Here is a 15,388-nt window from a genome sequence, read left to right on the forward strand (position 1 = left end):
TTACCGAAGGGGGACTACGTTTCTGACTGGAGTCCCCTGGGAGAGATACCTGGTTTAGAGAGGTACTTTGTTGGACGGAGTTTGAAAGTAGAGCACTAAACAGCGAAGAGAGAGGGGGATTGCACAAAACCTCCATTGAAGTACAATAGGAGGAGATTACCCCTGCCTTCAAGGAAAATGAATGTAACATTGATAGGCCTCCTTAAATTTAAGAAAAGCCAGAAGCTGATGCAATGCTAAGAGATTACAAGTATAGACAGGTGTAGGCCACACGTGCTCAATAGAAATAAAAATGTAGATCCATAGAATATTTTAAACACGCATCCGAATGGAAATTGCCACATTCCGTGGGACAGATGGAAGGTAAGTTACAATTGTGGGGTGGGGAGTTAAAATATATAACTGTTATATGTAAGTTTACTTGATATGGCACACACTATGATACAACAAAGGCGGCCTGCTAATAGTCACACCATTAACTAGCCCTAGGTTTGTAACATCATGTAGCTGTATAATTAATTTTATGACTATATAACAATGACTGGCAGACCAAAATGTAATATAGAAATTTAAAATGCAAATAAAAAAGTTTTCTAAATAGAAAAAAGTTTGGATGAGGCACTGAGGGTTCCAGACATCCCCTAAAAATCTTCTGAGATGGGGCTACATTTGAAACTGCTCCTGTTGTGGGTGCTTTCCCGCATTCAAAGGCAGGCTGGGTCCACCAACAAGGGAAGACGAAGGGGTTGTTTAACATCTGCACTACATCTTTAACTGCCAAACACTCTCCAGTGAAAACACAAACTCAGAATGAATATCTTGTGTAGAGCATGCACTGTTCTGCTCTGCACCTGGTAGCCCCAGTGAGTGTGGACACCAGCACTAACCAGGACCATAAGTGTGATATGTAATCGGGCACAATATGGGCCCAATGTAGGTAATAGTGAAATACCGAATTCTAAATACTGAATTTTATCGATTCGGTATTTAGAAATCGGTATTTCAGAAGTAGGTAAGAATTCGGTAAAAAATACAGAATCCTTAATATGTGTTATTACCGAATCGGTAATTGAGATTTGGTAATAACGAATACCTACCCATTCATTCCTATGGGCTTGGAGGCCCATAGGAATGAATGTGAAGACATTCGGTATTACTGATTCTGTATTACCGAATCTGTAATACCGGGAGGTATTTCAAGGGTGCCAGGGTGTCCAAAGGACACCCTGTTGCACCCCTGAAATGTGCATGTGTGCACATGTGGCACACAAGCATGCCCAAGGGCATGGATGTGTGCCACATGGCACTTCAAAAAAAGCAAGAAAGTGCTTTTTTAAAGAAATTTGGTAATTACCATCAACTTGAAGTTGGTGATAATTACTGTGGTAATTACTGATTCCATAAGGCCCAAAAGCACTCTTTTATGTGCTTTCTACATTGCATTCAAGGAATCGGTATTACCGATTCCTTAAATGCAAGGCCAATAAGGAATCGGTATTAAGGAATCGGTATTGACCGATTCCGTATTGACCGGTTCCTTATTACCGATTCCTTCTCTATATCACGAATGCCTAAATACCGGTCGGTAACGGTGACATTTACCGAATTTCACTGTTACCGACCGGTATTTGGGCCACCTACAACGGGCCCTATGTCCTGAAAAAGTTACAGAATTCAATAATGACCAAGGGCCAGATGTAGGTAAATCCGATTTACCGACTTTTAAATACCGAGTCATACCGATTCGGTATTTAAAAGTCGGTAAATTGGAAGGAGGCAGATGTAGGTAAAAAATTACCGAATCTGTCAGAGTCGGTATTTACAGATTCTGTAAATACCGATTCGGTATTTCCCATCGATTCCTATGGGCCTTGAAGCCCATAGGAATCAATGTGAAATACAGATTCGGTATTTACAGAATCGGTAAATACCAAATCCTGCAAGGGTGCAGGGGGTGTCACTTTGACACCCTCTAGCACCCCAATTCTGGACTTGTGTGCAATGTGGCACACAGACATGCCCTTAGGGCATGTCTGTGTGTCGCAGTGCACAGGTGTGCATGCACAGATGTGCATGCACACCTGAGTTCGGTATTTTACCACCCAATAGTATTGGGTGGTAAAATACCGATTTTTAAGGGCCTGTGGCACTCTTAGGAGTGCCACCTACATATGGTTTGTCCGAATCGGTAAATATACCGATTCTGCATTTTACCGATTCTGTAAATTTACCGATTCGGTAACTTTACAGAATCGGTAAAATATGAGCCCCCTACATCTGGAAACCCAAATACCGGTCGGTAACGGCCGAATTCGGCAGTTACCGACCGGTATTAGGGCTCCTACATCTGGCCCCAAGTCTTTTTTTTCTGAGTAGGATCAGAATCATGAATTTGCCAGTTTGAAAGGTGCACTAACGGCCAAAATCAGATTATTAAAACATTTAAAGGAAAACACACAAAGATTTATTTTTTAAAAGAACTATAATTTAAGGTACATGTAGTCTAGCCCAGTTATGCAAAATATACCTTAACAAAGTCTGCTTGTGGGATTGCTCTGTGGCATTGTCATGACTGTCGTAAACCAGGTGGTTATATTTTAGAGAAGTTCAGAACTGCCTTTATTAAGCTAAGGGGTGATTTTCGATGAGTTGACATGAGTGACTCCCACAAAAGGGGTGGTAAGCGGGCCAGATAAAGGTTTGATTACCTGGTAAGTTTGGAGAAGCCCAACTATTTTGGGCCTTCACAACCATGAATAGGTATTTTCTGATTATTGCTTGAGACAGTATCTGCTCCTTTCCAAGGTTATAAATATGAGCAAGCTCCATGTTTTCTCTGGATAGCTTAGCAGCTATGAAAATGTGACAAGTGATTCGATTTTAGTTCCACAGCAATGCTGATGAAGTGCATTCTATGATAAAATTGTCAATTCTTGTCTACTGCTCCAAGAAGTGCGCAGAGTGTTTTGCATGGAAACAAGGTGAAGATAACCCTGGGGAAGGAAAGTTACTTACCTGTAGCCCTACACATTCAGTATCGGTATCTTCATCATATATAACTTCCTGCTCCTATCCTACTTGTACTATTGGAGAGTAGTGTGGAGTCATGCCCACTTCTAAAAAATAAGCTGAGGAGACTTGAGTAGAATGTAGAAAATAAGCCTCAACTGGTTAGTGCTTTTATTTCTGTTCAAAGCATGCCGGGTTCATGTTTGCTCCTGGTAGCTACTTCTTTCTGCTTATTGGTTAATGGCAGCGCGATTAACATGTTAGTATGCACGTCCTTCAGTAGTAGTTCGACTTTTTAAAACCGACATAATGTGAACATGCAGCAATCACACAGCTGGCCCAATGTATTAATCAATTCACACCGCTGCAGGTTCTATGGATTTTAGCTCATCTTATAAGCTCCTATCTGGCTCCATCTTGTCCTCCGAAAGAGCTGCATCTGTGACTGGTAGCATTGCAGCAAAGGCTCTTTGCCACTGTCTGATGGATCTGAAAACTTCATTGTGAAGCAGCAAGCACTCCAGGGGTGCATTTGTACACTGCCTTCTAGAGGAGAGGAAATGGCTGATTGTATTTCAGCGTTTGAAAAACTTGAGTGAGTACAAGACCAAAAATGTAATTGGACATTCAGCATGGGAAACACAACTCTATAGTTCCATGAACTGTACCTGGAACATTCAAACAAGACCAGGTTTTATGCAATGTTTTACATTCCATGCAGTGTACGATAACATGAACCATGGAAATCATACTATTTGGGGCGCCACCCCAGTATCATATCTTTAACACTGCACAGCAGGCTCCTCTTGACACTTAGGGGATGCACGTGTGCATAACCAGCATCATAATTTGAATAATTTTCAATTACATTTCTTTGAGATATTAAGGTTTATTCTTAATGTTGGGACTGTAAAATAACATTAATCAGAGGTCTACAGTAGCTAGGTAGGTTTACATTACCTTTGTTCATTTTGACTTAACACAATCTTTAAGTATTATGTAAAACTCCTTTATGTCTATAATGCTATCTTGTTGCTCAGTACATTAGTAAAGAAGAAAATATTTCAGATTCAAATGTTATCATGTGTTTTCATGTTCTTCATTGTAAAAAAGATGCATTCTCGTCTTGGTTATTGCAGACACGGTTTATCCAAGACAGGTTTCTATATCAGGGGAATGAAGACTTGCTGTCCCACCTTCCACTGTCCTACCTAGGAGTAACGGCTGATCTGGCTAAACAGGCTGTCCCACTCACAGCAGGAAAGTCTAAACATTTGCTGCACCATTACTTTGCACCTGGCTTCTTTGGAGGTGTTCCCCCTTCGACACAATGCGCATTGCGACACAGTCCAAAGAGCCTGGTCTTGTCTGGTGGCCAGAATACTGGGATGCTGACTAGAACCATTGACGCCACATCACGTACCAAACCATTGAAGGATGGAGGTCCAGTTCGATTTTCCAGTGCGAGAATCAACGCAGAATCTAGTGAGTACAGATCTTCCTTCGACATTGTGGGTGGAAATTCTTCATCTGTAAAGGTAGTTTGGGGGCATAGGAATGTTGGTACAAAATAAATGCATGGAACGTATATAATGAGATTGTAGTCTTTTTCCCTGTTCTTCAAAAGTTTAAGAGTCGGTCCTAGGCTAGGCATTGGCCAGGAACTTTCATACCTCATTGAAATGTGGGTTATTTTCCCAAAAGAATGTAATGAGCATTTAGATACTGAGCACAATGTGAAAGCATACTTGCTGTGCTTCATCTCTGGAGCTTATCTGAATCAAATATTCTCTTGCGAACGGATCTGTAAAGGGAGGATATTTTGGATGCTAGTTTTTCTTGGATGTATTTTGTGCTTATATTCAGTTAAACCATTCATTATTTGATATAAAACGTTCACCCTCAGCTCTCTCTGTCTTCTCCTCCCCTTTCTTCTTAGTGCCATATACTTTCTTCTGTCCACTAGTGTGTACAGAACTTGTTGGCAACATAGGGTTGTCACCTTCCCTCAAATCTGATATTATATTTCTATGGGTTCAGAGGAATCCATGAAGAATTTTAAACTCCATATTTATAATTATATTTAAAAAAACAATCAATTAGGATTTATAAAGTGCTGTAAATCACCTATGAGGGTCTCAAGGCGCTGGAGTTGCTAGCTGCTTCACAGTGTTCTGTTAATTCGAATAGCCATTTGAGCAGTGCATTTGGGCAAAAGGAGGAGAAAGCACTCAGGATAATGAAGGGAGAGGAAGGCAAAAGCTGGAGAAAGCACTTAAACAAATGTAGGGAGAGGAAGGCGAAAGCAGTAAAAAATGAGGCAGAAGCAGGAGAAAGCACTCAGAAAGACAGGGGAAGGGAGGTGAAAGCATTAAGAACAAGCACTGGCGTTGCCAATAGGTTTCGTAGTAGGAAAGTTGGAGCTATTACAATTGTAAATAACAATGCCTTTTATTTTTGTTTTCATTTTAAAAACATAAAGGGCTTTGTCATTTACAAACCAATAGCTCCAACTTTCCTACTGCGAGACCTATTGGCAACGCCAGTGCTTGTTTAAATTGGTGCGGACACGGTAGCTTATTCAAGAAAGTGAGCGAAAAAGTAGAACAAATTGTGGCCAACAGGCCTAATGGTTTTGGCAGTGCTGGTTTTAATAAACAAGACTGGCATAATATTCAGTGTGTCCCCATTTCCTTTGTTTTAGCTGGAGTCTGAAATGCTGAGTGAAGGGGTGTAACAGTGTTAGTTTTAGGGAAGATCAATGCGACTGGACCTACCTTTGATGTGATCTGAGGGCCTGAAATGGAATAAGGAACATATTTGAGTAGCTCCAGGCTCTTATGAAGTCCCAGCCTTCTCACTACATAAGCAATTTCAGATTACCTCTGAAGGTAGAGTCCATAGAATGGCCTTACTTTAATGCTCTTTGGTACACAGAGAATCGAGGAACCTTTTTAGTGTGAGAGACTGCTGTCAATTCTAACTTGTTGATGTGGTACTGTTGCTCTTGTGGAAGACCTTTAATTTGGGACCCCAAAACCATAGTTACCGTGGCTTCTTCCTTTGGTGGTTGCAGGAATTACATATTTAATCATGTTGTCGTTTAACACTGCTATTCGAGGGACTGCACAGGTAATTTCTTATGAAAATCCAATCCCACTGATGACCTTAAACACCCCCCGAGTAATTTTAGTGTCCGATACCAATAAATACTCACTGTTGGAAGCTAGAAGAGTTGATTATTGTCTGACGATTGGATGATATTGACGTAGGAGGTTATTCTTGCGCTATCCTGCGAAGGAGACACTACATAGTGTCCCTAACCAGATTTAAGTTTCGATTGTATTGACAGTTATTTGCTTTGACATTCAGTCCTAGATCACGTAAACGCTGTTATTGCATTTGTAAGTCCTGAATGACCTTTCGCTGAGTGTTTTGAGAAGCCAACTGTCAATAAATGTCAGTTATCACATTGCGGTGGGAAAAAAATCCAGTACCACTGCCGTGCATTATTGCAGGTCCCGGTGGCTGAATCAAGATTAACCCTAAGCATTCCATTGGTAGTTTTTGCTACCAATCATGGGTAGTAGGGATGTTGTCTTTAGCACAGATTGGGTCATGTCTTTTAGATCGGTCACGCATTTATCAGCTTGGAATTGGTAGAACGGTTTAATGTGATAAACATTCTGAACTCTTTTAACATGTTTGCTTTTAGGTCCGAGATGGCACCGTACTATAGTTTTGGGCCTTTCTTCTCGACTACTAAGTAGCATAGTAACGCAACGAGGGTACCCGCACTTTGCCGAATTTTGCAGTGTGCATTGGTTTTGAGTCGCGTGGCGCAGAGTACATTCAAGCGGTGCAGGATAGGTAGAGTGCAGCGTAGATTCGAGTGATGGGGTTAACAACTGAAGGAAGGTCTCGTTTGCAGGAACAGCCATGAAATATAACCTGAACATCTAATATGTTTCTTGTAAAAACGTTTCGTACAGCGTGTAAGAGAATGTATTTGATAAAGAGATGTACAGATGGCCATGTTTTCCTACCGGTCTATTAGCAATCTGTGTATGCAAAATAAAATTTGCTCTGTGACTGGAATTCAACAGAAAAACAAAAGTAAATCGGATTTCGAATTGCATTTTTGTGTGTTGACAGCAGGTGGTAGTGTAACAACGGCGTGCAGCAAGCGCTTTATATTTTGCAAAGCACGTATTGCATAGAGGGATATGGTATTTCAATCAGCAGTTTTGCTTTTGATTTAAGGGTCAGCTTGAAACGTGAAGATATCCAAGACACAAGGAAAACGGCTTCTAAAGTCTCTGGTGAAAGTAATCTCTACAACCCAATGTAATTTCTTTCTTTTTGCCTGATTTAAATTTACCCTTGCATGTCGGTTTGAATTGAAAGCCTAAGGATTGCAGGGAGGAGAAGTGCCGATAAACATAGTGTGTGTGGGGGTATGGCTGAAGCAAGAGACACTCGGAGAGAGAAAGACAGGCAAAGACAGAGACGGACCAAGAGGGGAGGGAAGAGGTAGACACAGAGAGATTAACACGTACCTGATAATGCCTGGAAACTGAAAGTACGGCCGGCCTGCGGCCGGCTATGAATTATTAGGGGAGGAGAAGCCCTTTGATGTGCTGTGCTGGGCGTGAATGCGCGTGCTTGTTTGCTCACGTGATTCACGTGAACTTCAAGAAAACCGCGGCTGAAAGCCCTTGGTTTCACGAGCATTTTGCCGACTTGAATTCTCGCTCCCTCAATGCGCTTGCGCGCATTGTAGGTCACGAGACCTAATAAACTAGGTGAAAGCAGGAGAAAGCACTCAGAAAAACGGGGGAAAGGACGGAGAATGCAGTAAAAAGCAAGGGAGGAGCAGGAGAAAGCACTCAGAAAACTGGAGGAAAGGAAGGAGAATGCAGTAGACTAAGAGGCTAAAGAAGGAGTAAGCACTATGAGAAACAGGAGAAAGGAAGGAGAAAGCAGTAAAATGAGGCAAAAGCAGGAGAAAGCACTCATTGAGACGGGGAGGAAGAAGAGCGGTGCAGCAGCACAGGAGTGCTGGGCTGGGACGTGCTCAATGGGCTCACTCTGTGGTCTCCATAAAGAAGGTCCTAGGAGGAGGAAGGGGTGCTGGGAAACGGTGAGAGGGGCTAGGGGGAGGCAGACAAACTGGTGGCAGGCGGAAGCAGAAAATGATGAATAAAACATGGCCAAGCAGTGAAAAATGAGGGAAAAGCATAAGGGAGCCCTCAGAAAAACAGGAAGAAGAAAGCAGTAAAACTGAGAAACAAACAGGAGAAAGCACTCATAAAAATGGAGGAAAGTAAGGAGCAAGCAGTAAGAAACGAGGGAAAAGCAGGAGAAAGCGCTCAGAAATATGGGGGAGAGGAAGTAGAAAGCAGTGAAATCTGAGGCAAAAGCAAGATAAAGCACTCAGAAGTGCGGGGGAAGAGAGGAGAAAGCAGTGAAAAAAACTAGGAAAAGCATGGAGAATGTAGTAAAAAGCAAGGGAGAAGCAGGAGAAAGCACTCAGAAAACTTGAGGAAAGGAAGGAGAATGCAGTAGACAAAGATGCAAAGGAAGGAGAAAGCACTCTGAAAAACAGGAGAAAAGAAGGAGAAAACAGTAAAATGAGGCAAAAGCAGGAGAAAGCACTCATAGAGACGGGGAGGAAGCAGAGCGTTGCAGCAGCACAGGAGTGCGGGGCTGGGACCTGCTCAATGGGGTCACGCTGTGGCCTCCATTAAGTAGGTCCTGGGAGGAGGAAGGGGTGCTAGGAGACAGTGGAGGGGTTAGGCGGGAGGCAGACAAACTGGTGGCAGGCAGGAGCAGAAAATGATGAATAAAACATGGCCAAGCAGTGACAAATGAGGGAAAAAGTATAATGGGGCACTCAGAAAAACAGGAAGAGAGGAAGAAGAAAGCTGTAAAACTGAGAAACAAGCAGGAGAAAGCACTCCTAAAAATGGAGGAGCACTCAGAAGTGCGGGGGAAGGGAGGAGAAAGCAGTAAAAAAAAAATACGAGAAAGCACTCAGAAAAACGGTAATGGACGCAGAATGCAGTAAAAAATTAGGGAGGAGCAGGCGAAAGCACTCAGAAAACTGGGATAAAGGAAGGAGAAAGCAGTAGAAGACAAGGCAAGAGCGAGAGAAAGCACTCAGAGATAGGGAAGAAGCAGAGCAGTAAGAGAGCTGGATCTAGGGGATCTATGACAGAATTTCGACAGACAGAATTTCGACCTACACAAATATCGGCGTAATTATATCGATAGCAAAAATATCGACGCCCTATGTACAACATGGTAAGTACCAAAATATCGAAAAAATAATATCGATGTTAAAAATATCGTTGTAAAATATATCGATTTTTTTTGGGATTTAAAATAACATAAAAAATACTGTAAATAATACTTATTAATTACTTAAACATATTTAAATATATGTAATAATGATAAAAAAATAATATTACATATTTAATTAAAAAAAAAATAATTAAAAATCATATATAATATATACTTACTTAACAATATTTACTATTCCCACTCCAGTGGGTGCAACAGTAGGGAAAACTGACCCTGAACACTAAAAATACCCCTTTACACAAAAACCTAAAACTGACCCTGAACCCTAAAAATACCCCTTTACCCAAAAACTGAAAACTGACCCTGAACCCAAAAAATACCCCTTTACCCAAGAACTGAAAACTGACCCTGAACCCAAAAAATACCCCTTTACCCAAAAACTGAAAACTGACCCTGAACCCTAAAAATACCCCTTTACCCAAAAACTGAAAACTGACCGGGAACCCTAAAAATACCCCTTTACCCAAAAACTGAAAACTGACCCTGAACCCTAAAAATACTCCTTTACCCAAAAACTAAAAACTGACCCTGAACCCAAAAAATACCCCTTTACCCAAAAACTGAAAACTGACCCTGAACCCCAAAAATACCCCTTTACCCAAAAACTGAAAACTGACCCTGAACCCTAAAAATACCCCTTTACCCAAAAACTGAAAACTGACCCTGAACCCTAAAAATACCCCTTTACCCAAAAACTGAAAACTGACCCTGAATCCTAAAAATACCCCTTTACCCCAAAAACCAAAACTGACCCAGAACACTAAAAATACCCCTTTACCCAAAAACCCAAAACTGACCCTGAACCCTAAAAATACTCCTTTACCCAAAATTAATTAATATTACAATTAAATTACTTCCCACCCTATTCCCCTATAAACCCACAACCCGCTCCAGTAGTAAAACATATAATTTACTTAAAAATATACATAAATTATCAATTAATTAATCAATTAATCAATTAAAATAATTCATTGCCAATTAATATTTAATTGCAAAATAAATTAATCATTAAAAAATAATTATTTAATTACAAATAAATTACTTCCCACCCTATTCCCCTATAAACCCACAACCCGCTCCAGTAGTAAAACATATTATTTACTTTTATATATTTTTTATTTATAAAAACATATTAAACACATATTATAACAATTAATTTAAATACTTAACTAAAATTCCGAACACATATTAGTAAATCGAAATTACTTACATCGATATATATGCTATCGATATAAGTAATTTCGATATTACTTACCTTAGGGTCGATATTCTGGCCATCGATATTCTGGACATCGATATTCTGTCCCATTGATATTAGCAACTCGATATAAGTGTAAGTCGAAATTAAAAAATCGATATTTTGACTGTTTACCGGATCTAGGACCTGTTCAATGGGGTTGCGCTGTTGCCTCCATTGAGTAGGTCCTGGGAGGAAGAAGGTGCGCTGGGAGGTGGTGGCGGCAGGACATTTGGCTGCAGTAGAAAATGATTGAAAAAAAGGAGAAGCAGTGAAATTTGAGGGAAAAGCAGGAGAGAGCACTAAAAAAAAACAGGTGGAGAAGGAGAAAGTAGTAAAAATGAGGCTAAAGCAAGATAAAGCACTAAGTAAGAAAGACAAGAGGAAAGAGCGGGGGAGAGGAAGTAGAAAGCGGTACAAACTGAGGCAAAAGCCAGAGAAAGCACTCAGAAAAACAGGGGGAGAGGTTAGAGAAAGCAGTAAACAAATTAAGCAAAAGCAGGAGAAGACACTAAGTAAAAGGGGGGGGGACAGAGAAAGCAGTACTAATGAGGCGATAGCAGTCAAAAACGGGGAGAACGGAAGGAGAAAGCAGTAAGAAACAAGGGAAAAGCATGAGAAAGTAAATACTAGGCAAAAGTAGGAGAAAGCACTCAGAAAAATGGCGAGAGTAAGGAGAAAGCTGTAACACATTTGGCAAAAGCAGGATAAAGCACTCAGAATGACAAGAGGAAAGGAGAGGGGAGACAAAGCAGTAAAAAACGAGGCAAAAGCAGGAGAACGTACTAAAAAATGAGGCAAAAGCAGGAGAAAGCAATCAGAAAAAAACGGGTAACGGAAGGAGAAAGTAGTAAAAATGATGCAAAAGCAGGATAAAGCACTCAGAGGACAAGAGGAAAGGTTGGGGAAAAGAAGTAGAAAGCAGTAAAAAATTAAGCAAAAGCAGGAGAAAGCACTCAAAGAAATGGGAGGAGAGGAATGAGAAAAAAGTAATAAAATGAGGCAAAAGCAGGAGAAGGCACTTGGAAAAACGGGGAAAAGGAAGGAGAAAGTTGTGACAAAATAGGCAAAAGCAGAAGAAAGCACTCAGACACAGAAGAAAGAAAGGAGAAAGCAGTAAAAAACATGGCAAAAGTAGGAGAAAGCATTTAGAAAATGGGGAAAGGAAGGAAAAAGAAGTAAAACAAGGCAAGCGCTGGAGAAAGCACTTAGAAAAACAGGGAAGAGGAAGAAGAAAGCAGGAGAATGAGACAAAAGCAGGAGAAAGCACTCAGACAGTGGGGGGGGGGGGGCAGAGTGGCGCAGCAGCAAGGGAGAGCTGGGTCTGAGGCAGTACACAAGAACATGAGAATGACTAAAAATGTATATTTTTTCTGTAAGTTGAAACTCGTGTAAAGGCTGCAATGGAATTGGGTGCTGACCTTTTAGGTTCACTAGTGATTTACCAGTCGAGAGTCTTCGTTCTGTTTTGAAGTCCTATGAGAAACACCATAAATCATCAGACGTTGAAGAGGTTGTTTAGAAATTTGACGATAATACTCATAATGATGACCAACAATTACAGATAGGAAGCGTTCCCTTCTCCATCATGGGGGTCTTCATCATCATTCATATCTCCTTAAATAGATTTGCGAGCAGTGCCATCAAGGCAGGATGATGTAAAGGAGGAAAGACCTGATGGAACAGTGTGGCCTACCTGAGAGTCTGGTTTGGGAATGTCTGTTCCTTTCTTTATGTGCTTTCAGATGCAGACCCGGAGCTCCACTCATATTTTCTTAACTTTTGACTAGATTTTTTTCTCTTTCTACATTTTTTCCAGAGTGCAAGATATGGCACCCCAAACACGAAAGGGTTCAAGCCTTGTAGGTACTGTTGGAAACAGATGTCTGTGGCAGATTCCCATTAGGAGTGCCTCTTGTGCCTGGATTCGTCACACAACTGTAAGGCTTGCAACAACTGTTCCCAAATTAACCCGAAAACCATCCGAGATTGAGAGGCAAAGCTCTACTTGGCTAAGCAACAGAAGGCCCCACGCAGGGACTGCTCCAATTCAAAGTTGCGAATGTAGACCCACTCCTGGTCCCAAGGACGTACCAGAGGCCGATCTTCTTTGAGGTTGTAATCTTTGGTTAACTCAAAGGCAAAGCATAAGAAGTCCAAGAAGGGCTCTGCCTCTTTCTGCTGGTCTTCGTAGCAGGTGCAAGAGCATCACATGACTCTCAATATCAGCCCGATCTGAGGAGCTGTGCCCATGTCTTGTCCTAGTGCACACTGAATTTCTAGATCAATAGATGTCCTTGCAGCAAGTCGAAGCCTTTCGTAAGACTATGCTGTTCATATTTGGCTCTATATCCCAGTTCCCTCTGGCAGGCATACAGGCAATAGATCTGTGCAGTCGTCCAGTTGGATCTCTGCCAGTGGGTTCTTCCTCTGGACTCCCATTCCAGGTTCTGTACCGGCATTGTGCTCGGTGCTGCATCCCACCGGCCCCTCATTCATTGATTCCAGCACAGACGCCTCTGGCACCAAAGGAGAACTTATAACCGATTGTCTGACTCCTAGCTGGTGTAGGCTCAACTTCAACCAAGGACGCACTCAGAATTTGACTTGCTGTACCTTATTGTAAACCAATTGGACTCGGACGCAATCACATTATCATGTGGCCATGCAAATACTGTGAACCAACCTTTTGGTTCGGACTCTAAACAGAACCAGCCTTCTGGAGATGGCAGTGGAGAGGATGGGAAGGCTTGACACTTCTTAAAATTCAGATGACTAGAATATGGACTTTCAAGAGGACAGTGGGCTAGACACCTCACCTTTTACTGTACTAGTTACCCTCCACCCCCAGGCTACCAACAGAGGAGAGTGTTAATTCTCTCCTGCTCAAAGTTCTGAGAAAGATCAGGAATGACTGGGCCCAAATCACCCTAGAGGCACTAGATTGGGCTAGGAGATGGTGATACCCTGAATGTTTGGGCCTGAGCATCTGTTCTCCCATCATCCTTCCATTATGGGAGCAATAGAGGAAGGTCTTGCACCCAAGCATGTGCCATCTCCATTCGTTGAGATTGAACAGCAGCAGTTGAGTTTCTATGATCTCCCTCCCAAAGCTGTGATGTCATCCGTGCAGGGAAGCATCCTTCCACATAATCTAAGTTTGTTCAAATTATGTGGTACCCGACGATTTGAGCCAATTCAGTCAAAATTGTCGGATGAGTGTTATTTTTGGCCCAGCAACGCCTTGCTCTGGGCACAGTTAAGGTTACCTATCAGCTTTGTTGGCCTTTCTAGAGTTGCCAGAGCAACCATCATTGTTCAAATCACCAGTTGTGATGCATTTTTATAAAAGGTTTGCAGTGTACTTTTCCACCAGCACCTTTTGTGATGTCACAGTGGTACTTGAAATGTAGTCACACTTTTCTCATGTGCACACATTTTGAGCCCATGCATAGTTAAACATCACATCTGCTCACCTTCAATACAGTCCTGGTGGCAATAACTTCCGTATCATGAGTGAGTGAACTTCAGGCTCTACTGGCCCACCCTCTTTACGCCTCCTTTTTCCTGGATAAGCAGGTGCTCAGGACCAGAGCAGGGCTTCAGACAAAGGTGGTTGTGACTTTTCACATCAGTCACGCCCTTGCACTCCTGGCCTACTTTGCTCTGCCTCATCTCTAGAAAGAGGAAGAGAGACTCTGGTTGGACCCCAAGAGAGCACTCAATTTTTACATTGAGTAGATGATCGCTGGGGTTTTCACAGGTGATAAAAAGCAAGGATGTGCAAATGAGCCCCATCTCTTGATGGATAGTCCTCTACAAAACTCTGCTACATGCTGTCTAAGAAGCAGTCTCCAGAAGGTCTCGGAGCACACTCCACCAGATTGAACCCTGCTACCACTGCAATGGCAATGCGAATTGCCTGTCTTCAATATCTGTCCGGCAGCTACTAGGGCATCAGTGCACAAGTTCACATAGCACTACTGCCATTGGGACTTGTTGAAGGGTGACCAGTCCATGCCTGTCCCATTGTTTCCAAGCTTTTAATGGTGAGTGCACAATTTCTATCATCTTAGGAGATACCCTCTCTAACTGTCCCATCTGCATCCCACAGTCACAACCACTGTTCAGAGTAGGAGGAGGAACTTGCGCGGGGACTTTTTCATCACTTCTTTGTGAGGCAAATTATATTTGTTGTCCATGTAAAGGTGCTTGAGCTGAGAGTAACCTTTCTGAATCTGAAAGCCTACTCCTCCAAACCTTGGATTCAAAACTTGGAGCATAACAAAGATAAACAAACAAATAACGAATAAAATAGGAGCCTTTGAGCAGTGCTTTAAATAGAAATATAAAAGTACAGGTACTCGCTGTTTAGAGTACCTGTTTGCTCCTGAGAAGTGCTGGTACTCTCCTACTAAATGCATTGCAGCACTGCTGAAAAGTGCAGGTACTCTCCCTTTCAAAATAAAGTAGTGCAAGTACTGAGTACCGGACAGTACCTGCCCATTTAAAGCACTGCACTTAAGGAAACGACTTCAGTGGTTTACGAAGTCAGTATTTTTGTATTATAATTTTGGCAGAGAACCAATGCGGGAGTGTGATTGAATTACCATAACATGAAACTTGTAGATACGTTTTATTGAGCTTTGGTCAATGTCCTGCTGTCGAAAAGGGTGTATCTTAGATACAAAGTGAAAAAGGATGATCCGCAGATTTCACAGTGAACCTAATTACAGTTCCTTTGATTTAAAGGAGGACATCGATGGTCTGATTTTG

At 41.9% G+C, this 15,388-nt stretch overlaps 1 protein-coding gene across 4 annotated transcripts in view; it reads left to right on the forward strand.

The window, feature by feature from the left end:
* The window catches only part of TTLL13 (tubulin tyrosine ligase like 13), a 653,894-nt gene that overhangs the window by 468,350 nt on the left and 170,156 nt on the right, over positions 1-15,388 (forward strand). For all 4 annotated transcript variants that reach the window (XM_086958162.1, XM_086958163.1, XM_086958164.1 and 1 more), the window contains one exon: positions 4,149-4,494. In XM_086958162.1, coding sequence (XP_086814288.1) covers positions 4,149-4,494 — 346 coding nt within the window. The remainder of the gene's footprint in view (positions 1-4,148; positions 4,495-15,388) is intronic.

This window comes from Lissotriton vulgaris, chromosome 2_1 (assembly GCF_964263255.1).
Source record: "Lissotriton vulgaris chromosome 2_1, aLisVul1.2, whole genome shotgun sequence".
Classification (NCBI taxonomy): Eukaryota; Metazoa; Chordata; class Amphibia; order Caudata; family Salamandridae; genus Lissotriton; species Lissotriton vulgaris.